This window comes from Microcaecilia unicolor, chromosome 9 (genome assembly GCF_901765095.1).
Source record: "Microcaecilia unicolor chromosome 9, aMicUni1.1, whole genome shotgun sequence".
Classification (NCBI taxonomy): Eukaryota; Metazoa; Chordata; class Amphibia; order Gymnophiona; family Siphonopidae; genus Microcaecilia; species Microcaecilia unicolor.
In genome coordinates, this window is record NC_044039.1 from 100258167 (window position 1) to 100272635 (window position 14469).

The 14469-nt window shown below is 42.6% G+C and overlaps 1 protein-coding gene across 1 annotated transcript in view; it reads right to left on the reverse strand.

Annotated features, from left to right (window-relative positions):
• RASGRP1 (RAS guanyl releasing protein 1) overlaps nucleotides 1-14469 on the reverse strand; it is a 139370-nt gene that overhangs the window by 24126 nt on the left and 100775 nt on the right. The window contains exons 13-14 of the mRNA XM_030213685.1: nucleotides 7135-7279; nucleotides 4080-4116 (exon numbers count right to left, since the gene is read on the reverse strand). Coding sequence (XP_030069545.1) covers nucleotides 4080-4116; nucleotides 7135-7279 — 182 coding nt within the window. The remainder of the gene's footprint in view (nucleotides 1-4079; nucleotides 4117-7134; nucleotides 7280-14469) is intronic.

A 14469-nucleotide genomic window follows, 5' to 3' on the forward strand; every position in this document is an offset into this window, starting at 1 on the left:
TGGTAGGTGCTACTTGGGTCAGGCCTGTGCGTATTATGGGATGACATCACATGGTGGGGGTTGGATGATGTCTACAGCCATATGACAGACAACCCTCAGAGTATGCTGTCTTATCCTTTCACAATACTGAAATTTGTTTGGTAGTGCTGGTGGATAATGGGAGTGTGGCAAGGTGATCTGTACAGTAGGGGTGGGCCTGCCAAAGGTGCTCCAGGTTGGTGCTATCACCAGGTGTGTTGCACCTTTGTATCCATGAGTATCGCTGAGCACATCGCAGCTGTGCAGCACTGTATGTGTGCACTGTGAATGTGTACTGGCCACCCAGCCACTGTGCTGTGACCTCAGGTTTGCAGCTGTGTATATGTGCTGTCAAAGTGCTGAAAGTGTTGGTTGTGTGGCTTGGTAGGGTATCACATAAGTAGAGTGGATGAGGGGCTTGGGGACAGTGTAGGTCTTTATTTGCCAGGGTCTTCCGGATCTCCTCCCAGACCCTTCTTGCTGCTGCTTGTGGACTCTGCACCTTTCTGATATCTTTAACATTGTTAAGATTTGCCCTCCTGGGATACATCAGGCACATGCATGTGGCAGGTCCCTATAGTGGGTGCTGTATATATTGTGGGGTTTAAACCATGTGCAAATGGTTCTAAGCAGTACCTGATGCCTGGCCTGGTCTGTAATTTAAACAGCGGATCTACATGTTTATTACTGCTACTGGAAGCTGCATGGAACAGTCAGCATTGCAAATGATCCCAGGTACACATTTTTCCCTGCAGGTGTTACACAGGCATCTTCCAAGTCAGGAGATCGTGAAGCTGCTGTGTAATGCAGGTGTATGGACTGGCTATGCACATGTTTCAATGTGTCCTCCCCTCCCCCCATGACTCATTAGGATTTGCATATGTACTGTTGCAGTATTTTGCTAATATAGATGTGTAACTCCTATACATTTTTTCCACATTTTCTATGTTTTTCCCAGGAGGTAGCGCTATGTCTATTTTACTTGGCACATATACATGCAGCCCTGGTCTTGTAAAATATGTTCCATTTTCTGCACATTTTTATTACTACGTCAAGAGTCACACATCTATGAACAATTTAAAATGATGTTGTTAATGTCTGACACAAACCACAGAAGTGGAGAGAACACAAATATCCCACGAAGAGACAGGGAGTTGGAACGGAGTCAGGCTTTCCACGAAGCACCACAGACACTGGATGAGGATGGTAAACTTTTTAATAAAGGATGACTCAACAAGGTACCATGTTTCAGCACACAGGGTGCCTTCTTCAGGAGTCTTGTTATATGTGTCAAAAGAATCTGAATCCTTGATATGTGGACTCTAAAGATTAATGGTCTTTAAAAAAAGACCTTTTGGGTCATGATGAATGCTGCTACTGTTACTTCTAAACACATTTTAGAGCTCCACAATGGCCTTTAGAAGCAGCAGTAACAGCATTCATCATGACCCAAAAAGTATTTTTAAAGACCATTAATCTTTAGAGTCCACATATTGAGGATTCAGATTCTTTTGACACATATAACAAGACTCCTGAAGAAGGCACCCTGTGTGCTGAAACATGGTACCTTGTTGAGTCATCCTTTATTAAAAAGTTTACCATCCTCATCCAGTGTCTCTGGTCCTTCTTGGAGAGCCTGACTCTGTTTCCACTCCTTGTATCTTCGTTGTTAATGTCTAGTCATGTTAAAATTAATCTGTGGGATACTGCCTGAAGACACATTTAAATATAGAAACAGGTCAGTTATAAGCGTGTATATGGTATAGCATTGGCAAGGGCTCAAAATAACTGACTTTAAAACATTTAAAGCATCACCCGCAATGCATGACAGCTGTTGTAGACTATTTAGAAATCTGTTAGGTGCATTTTAAGAATTAGTTGTTGATAAGAGTATAACTAAAGCATGGCTACGACTTGTATGCATAGTGCCGATCCATGTTAACCTTGGCTATCCGCCAAAAATCAGTTTTGGCTACATCACTGCATCTTCTAATATAGAAAGAGTTGTTTCCATATGTGTGCATAACACTTTGCATTAATTATTGCTTGAAGTCAGTGAGTTTTAAGTGTCACTCATGATGCATGACAGGTGTTGCAGACTATTTAGAAATTCATTGTCAGGTGTACTTTGATTTATTTATCAATATGTATATAATTAGGCCTTCTGATTTTAAGCTGTAATTGATGAATACTGATGAAACACCCCAGGAAGCAAAAAAAATAAATAAAAAAGTAGCTGTTTGTTGGATAAACGCCAAGAAAAAAAATCCATATTCCCTAGTTTATCTGTCTTGAATAGATTGTAAACTTTGTTCAGCAGGGACTGTCTCTTATGTGTTTTATAAACAGTGGTGGAACATCTAGTACTGCTATAAAAATTGGGAGATAATCAAACATGTGACACTCAGTACAAAAGACCGGATAGCCCCCATCTCGCTGCTGGACTGCTACCTGCATCTTATTTGTGATTTCTTCAGTTGCTAATGGATTGGGAATATGTAAACTAAAGTCCTCTAAGATGCAGCAGAATTAGAAAAGGTACAGAGAAGGATGACAAAAATGAGGAAAGGCTAAAGCGGCCAGGGCTGACGAGAGGGGGGCAGGGATGGCAAAATTCCCCGGGCCCGGCCTCCAAGGGGGGGCTCGGCGCCGGGGTCCCTCTCTGTCTCCTGCTCCTGACAGGACTCAGGTGATCACGTCCCAACAGGAACAGGAGAGAGAAAACTCAGGCGCCGGGCCCCCCTTGGAGGCTGGGGAGGAGAAGACACAGCAGGGATTCGGGCAAGGGCCTCTGGTTTGGCTGAAGGGGTCCCTCCCAGGCCCCGCTAGCGGAAGAAGTCTTCTTCCAGTGCTGCTCTTCACTCTGCCGCATTGCCTGCCATGTGGCTGCTTTTACCCTCAGGCCACGCATGCTCAGTTTTGAAACCGAACATGTGCAACATGAGAGAAAAAGCATCCTCAGGACAGAGCAGGCAATGCAGCAGAGTGAAAAGCAGCATTGGAGGAAGACTTCTTCAGCTGGTGGGGTCTCAGGATCCCTGTCAGCCAAGGTATTTGGATTTGCAGTGGGGGGGGGGGGGCAGCGGTGATCCTGGGGGGGGTGGCGGCAGCAGCAACGGTCCTGAGGGGGTGGCCGCCCTGCTTTTGGCAGCCCTCCCCCAGGCCCGGCTTAGTCTCTCTACAGCCCTGAAAGCGGCTAGTGCTCTTCAGCTTGGAGACGAGATGGCTGAGGGGAGATATGATAAAGGTTTATAAAATTCTGAGTGGAATGGAATGGGTAGATGTGAATCGCTTGTTTACTCTTTCCAAAAATACTATGACTAGAGGGCATGCAATGAAGCTATTAAGTAGGAAATTTAAAACAAATCAGGTAAAATATTTCTTCACTCAACATGTAATTAAGCTCTGGAATTTGTTGCCAGAGAATGTGGGAAACACAGATAGCTTAGCAGGGTTTAAAATAAGGTTTGGATAATTTCTTAGATGGACTTGGGAAAATCCACTGCTTATTTCTGGGATAAGCAAGATATAATCTATTTTACGCTTTTGGGATCTTGCCAGGTACTTGAGACCTAGATTGGCCACTATTGGAAACAGGATACTGGGCTTGATAGACCTTTGGTCTGTCCCAGTATGACAACGCTGATGTTCTAGTAATACTCTTGTCACCCGTTCCCTGGCTTCTTATCTTGTATCCTCCACTCTGCTTGTATGTGTTTTCTGAGCAATTGTACCTCTGGCATGAAAACATAGAAGAATTGACCTCTAAACCCCTATGAGCATCTTCCTCCAACAGTTCTTGAGAGAAGGCTGATCTAAGGAAAACATTTAACAGAGTTTACATTACTATTGTACAACGTGCAGGGTCTTTGAATAATATTTTTTATAATATAAGGTGTGACTGCTTTTTTTCCAAGCTTGATAATTATCTTATGGAAGTAAATTTTTCTAACTCACAAATTTGAGTGAATCAGATCATTTTTTTCTGGAAATGTTTTGCTACCTGGTATAAAGGAAATAAGTATTAAGCTGCTCCCCTACCCCCAGAGGGTGATAGTTACCTTTACACCTGTATCCCTGCTTGATAACGCCCCAAAGCTGGAACGAGAAGAAAATTTAAAGGAATACACAGCTTAATTATTTATTTATTTAAAATATTTTTAAACTGCACAACCGTATAGTACTTGGCAGTGTACAAGTAAACATCCATAATAAAAATACAAAAACATAGAATCTTGACAATTAACATACACGTGGAGGTGTATTTTCAAAGCACTTAGACTTACAAAGTTACGTGAAGTACAACTAATAAAACAAGCTCAAAATTGCTTCACACCAATTCAACCAACTTGAACATATGTTCTTGTCATAAACATTCACAATTATAATATATTCAATGATGATGGCATATGTTACTTTCTTCAACTTAACATTTGAATGCTTGCTGAAACAATAATGTTTTCAGATTATGCTTAAACTCTGCACAGATCTGTATATACCTCAAAGTAGCTAGTAGACTATTCCAGAGCTTTGAGCCAATAACTTTGAACATCAAAGATCGATACTCTGCGAGTCTGATCTGCCTGAAAGATGGATCCTCAAACAGATTCAATCTAGCTGATCTAAGCACCTGAGTGGGCTGATGAATATGCAATGCTGAGGCAATAAAACTATGAGGTCCTTTTACTAAGGTGCACTGAAAAATGGCTTGCGGTAGTGCAGGCGTGCCAATCCATTTTTCAGCAAACCTGTAAAAAAGGCCTTTTTAAAATTTTTGCTGAAAACGGATGTGCAGCAAAATCAAAATTGCCATGCGTCCATTTTGGGTCTGAGACCTTACCGCCAGTAAAGTCTCATGCTGTAACGGGGTGATAATGACCTGCTTTCGTCCAATACGTGCGTCCGAAAATAAAAATTATTTTTCAGCTGCGTTATCGGACATGTGCCAAAAATGAAATTACCGCAAAAGCCACGCAGTAACCGGGCAGTAACTCCATTCTGGCATGCGTTGGGCACACGTAGATGCTTACATAGTTTAGTAAAAGGGCCCCTAAGTTGCTAAACCCTTTAAACACTAACAATTGAATCTTAAACATAATTTTTTGCACAAATGACAACCAACGGAGTTCCCTCAGAACTGGAGTAATATGGCAAAATCATGAAAGGCCTGAAACAACTCTTGCAGCTCGATTCTGTGTTATCTGCAGAGCTCTTAATTGGTTCTTATTCAAACCTAAAAACAAACCATTGCAATAATCAAAGCATGGCATCAGTATACTTTATACAATCAATCTGATATTACAAGTATTAAGAAAGTCTTGGAGCCTTCTTACCATTTTAATCTAGAGAAAACTTGTTTAATCACATTCATAACTTGCAGTTTCATAGAAAGGGAAGAATCCAATAGTACATATAGATTTTGAATAGTATTCACTGTTGGTATGTCAATATCATCAATTGAAAGTTTGTCTGGAACACTTTTGCTTGTATGGCTAGACAACAAAAGAATCTGGGTTTTCAACATATTACGTTTAAGGTGATTACCACGCAGCCATTGATTAATTACGTTCAAACAAAGTTTCAACATCTACAAGCAGCGGCATACCGAGGGCAGGGTGGTGGGGGCGGTGCACCCCGGATGCACGCTGCTGGAGGGGTGCAGAGAGCAGCTGCGCGCCTGTCGGCTCCGCTGGTTCCCTGCTCCCTCTGTCCCGGAACAGGTTACTTCCTATTCTGTGGCAGAGGGAGCAGGGAGCCAGCGGAGTCGACAAGTGCGCGGCTGCTCCCAGCAGCTAAGAATGCACCCGGGGGGGGGGGGGGGGGGGGGGGGGTTGATGCGCCATGGCCCTGATGGCAGTCGACCTAGGATCGCCACTGTCTGCAAGGCTTCCTCTGGGGATTTATCAATTTCAATCAAAAAATGATCATCATCTGCATATACACTAAATGTCAAACCTAAACAATTCAAAAGCCTACACAGTGGTAATAAAAAGATGCTAATATCATGGCTGATAAAGAGAACCCCTGCAGGACTCCAGATATACATTCCATTACAATGAAATTAAAAGTAATGGGTAACGTTTGCTTATGTTATGTCTTTAACACAGTTTAAAAACATAACAAATACACTTAATGCCTTGGAAAGGTGTGAATGGTCCTTTTTTTATGTCCAGCATTAAAAAGTGTTAGTGGTAATATTAACATCTGGTGTATAGCTTTTACTTACTAGGAACAAATATCTGAACAGAGTAAGCTGTGCTTTCACCTGTAAGCTAAACAAGCTGATTGTTTCACTACTACTACTTATCATACAAATGATAAATAGTAGAAGTAGTAGTTTCAGACAAATCTGAATGATCTTTACAAGGCAAAAACAGACTGATTCACTGGGCACAGTAGGGCCTATTATAATTAGTGTGGGCATGCTCAAATACCCGACGGCCAATTTTCAGAAGTTATACATTAACTTGCTGCTAGTGAACATATAACCTCTCTATACATGATCAGGCTAAAAATATGACTGAATGGCCCCAATACTACTGTTTAAGACAGGGGTGAAGGGAGGGTGGGTTAAAGAATTATCCAGATAGTGATTTTGTTCAACTGCTCTCCAGATACATTGTATGCTTGAGGCCTGCTAAATAACAGACCTAAATAAATTGTTAGTGTCAGCATAGGAACTGCATTGTGCATATAATTAATGCCACTGAATATATGTTTTAAATACCAGCACCAGAATCTAAATTAATAAGACGGTAATCCAGTTGAATATTAACCCTTTAGAATCTAGTTCTGGGGATGCCCATTTTCCCACTGTGAGAATCTCTCTCCATTACTAAGTCTTCCCCCCCAATGCACACCCAGCTCTAATGAAATCCACTCTTGCCTTGCAGCACTTCTGCTATTATATCACCAAGACCCATGATTCAGCTGTCAGTGTACCTCAGTGCTGCCCTGCATCATCCCATGCTATTCCTATCATATATCTCACATGAGCATACATTACTATAACTGCCATACTCTGTGGCATTTCTTTGTCACACAGAGAATTGTAATTACAACTTTAAACAAATCAGTGGTACTTGGTAACTTGATAAGAAACGTATACAAACTTACAAAGCCTGCACAGTTATCACAAAAGGTGGGCCGCAGATATGTGGTCTCCTGGAAGTTGTGAGGAAAGCCAAGCCCCAGTTTGGCGTAGATAGAGCTGGCTCTCATGAAGTAAGCTGTGATCTCCTCCCTACTCACCAAACCTTCTCTGCAAGAAACATAGACAGACCATGAATAACCAAAGTAGCAATGCAACCATGCTTAGAATTATATATACATGGAAAGTGTACTGTTCTAGGCAAAGTATAGAGTAGCTTCAACAGCCAGCTTAAACCACCACCAAGTATTAGAAGCATTACCAGTAAACTCTCAATTCTTAAGCAAATTATTGTAGTACTCATTTGCTTAGAAGAGAATTGTTGCCTTCTGCAGATAGATTCTGCATCTAGCCACCCCAGAGGCATGGAGATGGCTAGAACCTCAGCCCAGCTGAAAGCAAAAGCTGTAACACTCAATGGAGAATAAGGGGGATAAACTTAGGGAAAATAAATGTGAAATGACTTGGGAAAATGGTGAAAAACATTGATGGAATTACAGTAGATTAAGGAGGGATCAGACCTAGAACAGTTACTGATCACAACGCATACTAGTAAAACTGGGCTCTCTCACACAACCTGCGGGGGCAGAGAGGGAGGGCTGGTTCTAGCTCAGACCTATAAGCCAATAGGAAACGCTCACAAGGAATCAATCACAAGATACTGAAAGCTATAGGGAGGGAAGAAACCCCTGTACACAGTGCTATTACACAGACAATGCAATAAAATACAAATATGAATCATATTAAATATTCATAACAATACAATCCTGCCTTCATGAATATGAGGGCAGAACAAAAAGACAATGAGTGGCATGGGAATAAATTTTCAAAAGCATCTTGCCAAAAACTTCCAACTTTTTAAGAGAAACCCCCATCACCTGCCCTTCCTTCCTCCTTCCCCCTCTTTCTCTACAATTGCGTAACTCCAAAAACATGATGCATTCTCATGAAATCTCAAATGCATGACACCAAATCTTCCTATCAAACATCTGATCCATCATCCTCAACTGCCCTTCCTCTCACACATGCTTTCCAGATCCCCTTCCTATGCATATTCCTCAGTGCTCTCATCTTGTATATACAATTCTCAATCTTCTATCTTCAGACTTTTATAAAGACTCAGGAGACTGGGTAGCTCATTCACAGAAGCAAACATTGTGCTTATACCTAAACCAGGAAAAGATGTCTCCCTTTTACTTACTAATTACAAACCTATTAATTAATATGTATAGTAAGCTATACAGTATGCAAAGGCATTAGCTATTAGACTTTTAGCAGTTTTAGTCACCATTATATGCCCAGATCATAAAGTTAAAATCCACTGCAGATAATTCTAGACTATTCTCTAATATTATGATGTCAGCTAAGATATCCCTTTATCCTACAATTGCTCTAGTTCTGGATACAGAAAAGACCTTTCATAGAGCAGAATGGTGCTTTTATTTAAGGGTTTGAAGTATATATCCTATTCCAAACCATTCTAATGGGTTGACTGCTGTATACTAAACCCACAGCTAGGATCCATGTTAAAAAGAAACTGTCAGAGGCCTTTTCCAAATCTACAGCTGCCTTGCAAGATTGCTCCCATCTTCCCTTCTATTTAATATAGCCTTGGAACCTCTTGCTCTAGCATTATGACAATCTTCAAATACAGGCTTGTCCAACCTACGGCCTGCGGGCCAAAACCCAGCCCACCAAGTGCTTTTTTCTGGCCCTCAGAAGCTTAGCAACTCTTGTGGTGCTTACACAGTGGGATTCTGCTTCACCACTGTGACTCGGATCTCTGTAAGCATGAGTCACGCAGTGCTGGAAGTTTGGGTTGATCTCACGGTTTCAAGTCTCACAAGAATTGAAACCGTGAGACCAACCCGAACTTCTGGCACCGTGTGGCTAAAGCTGGCAGAGAGCCAAGTTGTGGTGGAGAAGCAGGAATCTCACTGTTTATACTGCAGCTGAAACCAGGTGAGGGAAAGGAAACTGGGTGAAGGATGGGGTGGTTATATGAATGAGAGACTGGGTGAAGGCTGGGGGGGGGGGGGGGGGGGGGATGATGCACTGTCATATTTTGTCACTATTTGACAAAACATGTGGCAAAATACGACGGTATATGTTTTGTCCCTCCAAATTTGAAAACATATAAAATGTGGGGCCCCCCAACAGGAGAAGGTTGCAGTGGCGTAGCCACAGGTGGGCCGGGGCCCACCCATTTAGGGCTCAGGCCCACCCAACAGTAGCACATGTTTAGCAGTAGCTGGTGGGGATCCCAAGCTTGGCCAGCTGAAGACTTACCCCTGATGGTAACAAAAGTGCTACTCTCCACGATACCGGCACCTGAGCACGCTCATTTTTCAGCACATGCCTGCTGTAGTCTGACAAGGTGGAAAGAAGCATTTTCTTGTCAGTTGAGATATTATTTTGGTGGTGGTTGGGGGGGGGGGGCGGGGGACAATTGGTGCCCACCCACTTCTTGCCTAGGCCCACCCAAAATCTGTTGTCTGGCTACGCCCTTGGAAGGTTGGACAAGCCTGTTCTAATATCACAGGCATTCAGATACTCCACTTGGAAGTTAAATTGTCTTTATATGCAGATGAGCTGATGATCAACACTTTTGTAGCCTCTGTTGTAGCCTTAATGACTGATACAGACCATTCTGCAGTCATATCAGGTGCAAGATTAACTGGGAAAAATCTGAATGCCTCCCCCTGAATGATAAAATACAAAGCTCTGATATAGCCATATATCCTTTAAATAAAGAAATAGCAGCCATTCTTTTTCAAATATCTACAAATACTGAAGGAAACTATACATATGGAATGTTAAGTGCCTAAAAAATCTTATACTGTGCTGGTCCCCCTTCCATCTGACTTAGTGGGGAAGATTAGAAACTATTAAGATGGTATTGGCTTTCAAAATTATATGTTCAGTATGCTTCCTCTAATTCAGGGGTAGTAATTCTGGTCCTTGAGAGCCCCAGGCAGGTCAAGTTTTCAGGATATCTACAATGAATATGTAGAAAATATATTTACATGCACTGCCTCCCTGTTCTGCTTCTCAACATCTTTTACAAAGCATTATAATGTGTAATGATAAGATTTCTTTGGAGTGACCATCCACCACATATTGCCACTTGGAAGCTGAGTAAATTAAATGGTGTGGGGGAGTATATCTGATGTTCTCAACTATCATACTTCCTACAGAGTAGAAGGTTTCAAACTTTATCCTTAAAGTAGAAACCTACATAGCTTGTCTTGAAAAGTCCCATCTTTCTCCAGTTTCACTAAATCTTCTACCTGGCATATTGGTGTATAGTAAGAGTAACGCCTGACCTGTCATTATAGCTATGATCTCAGCTTTTCCAAAAATTGGAGGCATTTTATACGATAAATCATGTGGTTCTCTTGAGATGCTACTTATTGACTGGTGCCTAAACCAATACTGAGCCAAACAACTCTGGAGAGTTTCCATGCTCCTGCTAGCACTTCAGTGACTGCACCTTCAGCCATGCCAGCAATGAACACTTCAGGCAGCAGAGGAAGCGAAGTTTCATTGAGTCTTCTGCACAGGTTAGTTCCCCAGTAACCTGGAGCTGCCTCCTGAGTTGGATTGGAAGGGGCAGGAGGAGAGAACTTGGTGTCCTCTCTGCACCTATCAAAGGGATCTCCACTTGCGGTTTCCTTTCACCAGATGGTCAGCGAGAAAGTGGTGTTTCAGGATCAATGGCAACCAACTGTGAGTAGCCCCACTTCAGTGGGAGAGAGGAGAACTCCTATATTTGCTTTGTAATGGTTGCAACCCCCCCCCCCCCCCCCCCAGTAGTCACAATGGTCACCTTGTAGGACGCTATGCAGCTTCTTAACTCTTCCTTATTGTCAGTGGCAAGTTTTGTGGGAGATTGTCTTTCCAAGGTTTTTTAGCATTAGACATTTCTCAGCAGCTAGAACAAGCTAGTAGAATAAATTCTTTGAAAGGCAACCAGATATATTGCACAAATATATACTTGAGGTGTTGAAAATAGCAGGTTCTTTGCCACCGATTGTAAGGACCCAGTATTTGACCCTGTCTTCTCAATCTCACTCTGATTTTGTTTGAGAAAAGATCAATCAGTACTAAACATTACTGAGTTCTTGTAATCCTCTTTGGAGATGGTGACCAAAAAACTACCCTTTAGCAACTTCTGCTCTTGAAATGGCCAAACCTTGGTTCTTAAATCTTATTTTCATGTTATGGATGAAAAGTTTTTTGGCTCAAAAATTAGAGTATTTCCAGATTTATCTATAATTAACCAGAAATGACACCAGGCATTCCTTTCACAGTAATTAGTGCTAATGCTATACTGGATGGCCTTTCTAGTATTACTTTAAAGAAACTTCAAACCCTTCAAAATACAGCAATCCAGGTATTAGGGAGAGCAGTTAGAACTGATCATATTACTCTGCTCTATGTATATTATGATTGGTTTCCAGTTCAATATAAAATTAAATTCAAAATACTGGTACTGACACACAGGGTGTATTACGGGGAGGCTCCACCAATGCTTGCTGACTTGTTAATACCATACTTGCCTGAAATAAATTTGCATTCTTTAGATATATTGCAATTGATGATACCTGGTGTGTGTGAGGCTCACTTTATGGTTACGAGGAAGGTTGAATTTTTTGCTGCAGCCCCAGTACTATGAAATGCTCTATCTTCTACCCTATGGGCTGAAAAATCAATGTCTCGGTTTAAGTGTCATCTTAAACTGCATTATTGTACTACTAATGCAACCAAACCCGTTTCGTCAAAAATGAAACGGGCCCTAGGAAGGCTCTCGTCTAACTGATTTCTCCTCTCTCCCCTCTCCCCTCCATGTCCCGCAATTCTTCCCTCCCCTCCATGTCCTGCGATTCTTCCCTCCCCTCCGTGTCCTGCGATTCTGACCTCCCCTCCGTGTGCAGCGATTCTCCTCTGCCCTGCCATCCCCTCCCATGTGCCGTGATTCTCCCCTCTCCTCCCATCCCCTCCATGTCCAGCAATTCTCCTCTGCCCTCCCCTCCGTATCCCAGGATTCTGCCCTCCCCTCCATGTCCAGTGATTGTCCTCTGCCCTGGCCTCCCCTCCGTGTCCCGCGATTCTGGCCTCCCCTCGATGAACAGCGATTCTCCTCTGCCCTGCCCTCCATTCCGTGTCCCGCGATTCTCCTCTGCCCTGCCCTCCCATCCCATCCATGTCCCACGATTCTCTCCTCTCCTCCCATCCATCGATTCTCCTCTGCCCTGCCCTCCCCTCAATGTCCCGCGATTCTGTCCTCCCCTCCATGTCCAGCGATTGTCCTGTGCCCTGCCCTCCCATCCATTTGTAACATCCTGACGTCAGCTTGCCTCCAGCGTTCCCTTCCCTCTCACTGTTTCACCCTCCTCTGACGTCATTTTGTCTTTACGCGAGGGCGAGACAGTGAGAGGGAAGGAAACGCTGGAGGCTTGCTGACGTCAGGATGTTATGAACCCAGACAGCCAGCTAGCCATAGAACGTTGAGGTACAAATTATTATAGTTACAGTTTATTAAATTTGTTATACCACCTGGAAGTAAGACAAGCAAACAGTGGAAGAGCAACAAGCTGCTATTAGCATAGAGATGGGCCTTTGAACATCAGCATGCTCATGCATAAGGCTTCCGCTTTCCCACTTCTTCCCACAGGAAGTTTTCATCTGAAATGGTGGGACCTGGCAGGCTATAAGCATGCATGGTGCCAAAGGTCTGCCACAGCACGGGGTTTCTTTTTGTGGCTCCAGAGGAAGCTGGAGGTAGGATGAAGAAAGAAGCAGCAATCACAAGGGAAGAGGAAGTGAGGGAAGATTCTAGACACTTTTTTTAGGAGGGGGAGGTAGGAAAGGAAAATATATATTGGAAACCAGTGGGGGTAGGGAAGGGAAGATGCTGGACTATAGGGGAGTAGGGAAGAGAAAAGGAGATGCTGAATTACAGGTGTGGGGATAGGACCTTCAGCTGCCTTTGTATGGGGGAGGGGCATGGATGGCGGTCCATCTAGGGTGTCAGATACCCTTGTGCTGGCCCCGATTATGGGCAGGGGAGCTGCTGGGCTGATTATGACTGTTTTGTTTAATTTTTTAATTCTTGTTTGGGGGAGGGGGCTATGGGCCTGAAATATAATTAAAGAACGTATACAGTCAAAGGTCCACCAAAGGCTAATGCAAAATACCCTGCATTGTTCTATATATGTAGTGTGTCCACATGAATACAGCAGACTGGTTTGCTTTAGCTACATACTAAGTTGGGCAGTGGTACACAGCTTTATAGAATCTGTTTCTTATACAGAAAGAAGCAGAAAAAATTGTTGTATTTAGCTAATCAAACTATTAAATGTGCTTTGATTGATATCCCTGGTAATGCTGTAAAAGAAGGTAAAGTGGTTTGAAAAGAACGTCATGGACAGGTCATTGAAGACAATAACTGTAGATAAAGAATCAAGCTTTAGCTTATATGTAAAGAGCAGCATTTTAACCTTCTTCATGCTAACATTAGCGGGGTGGGTCCAGGTATAAAGCTTCTACTACTTCTTATTTCTATAGCACTACTAGACGTACGCAGTGCTGTACACTTGAACATGAAGAGACAGTCCCTGCTCGACAGAGCTTACAATCTAATCAGGACAGACAAACAGGACAAATAAGGGAAATACTTAAGGTGGGAATGATACAACAGACATGGATACTAAACAAGTGAATAGGCGTTAGGAAATCAAAGCAGCCTCAAAAAGGTGGACTTTTAGCCTAGATTTGAAGACGGCCAGAGATGGAGCTTGACATACTGACTCAGGAAGTCTATTCCAGGCGTACGGTGCAGCAAGATAATAGGAACGGAGTTTGGAGTTGGCAATGGAGAAGGGTACAGATAAGAGAGATTTACCCAACATTACTGCCTCTATTTAACATTTTTTACACATGACTGAATAGATCTACATTCCTGATCAGACCAAGCATGCCACCTGTTTACATCCTCCATGGTCTTTGTGCATAGACAAAGCCTTTCTTCTCTCCCTGCTGTATACCTCTCGATGCTTTGGATCTTTATTCCACTGCTGCTTTTCCCCTATCACAGTGGCTTCATGTTAAACTAATGTAATAACAATTAATAGAAAATCCCAGAGTACAAAATTATTTCTCCATTGACACTGATGGACTGGAATGAAATGGCCATAACTTAAGTTTTTGGTATCAGAAAATGAACTGCAAAATCTGTAAAAAAAAAAAAAAAATCCTATGTGCAGAACCCTATGAGGTACCAACTCCACAAAAAAAAA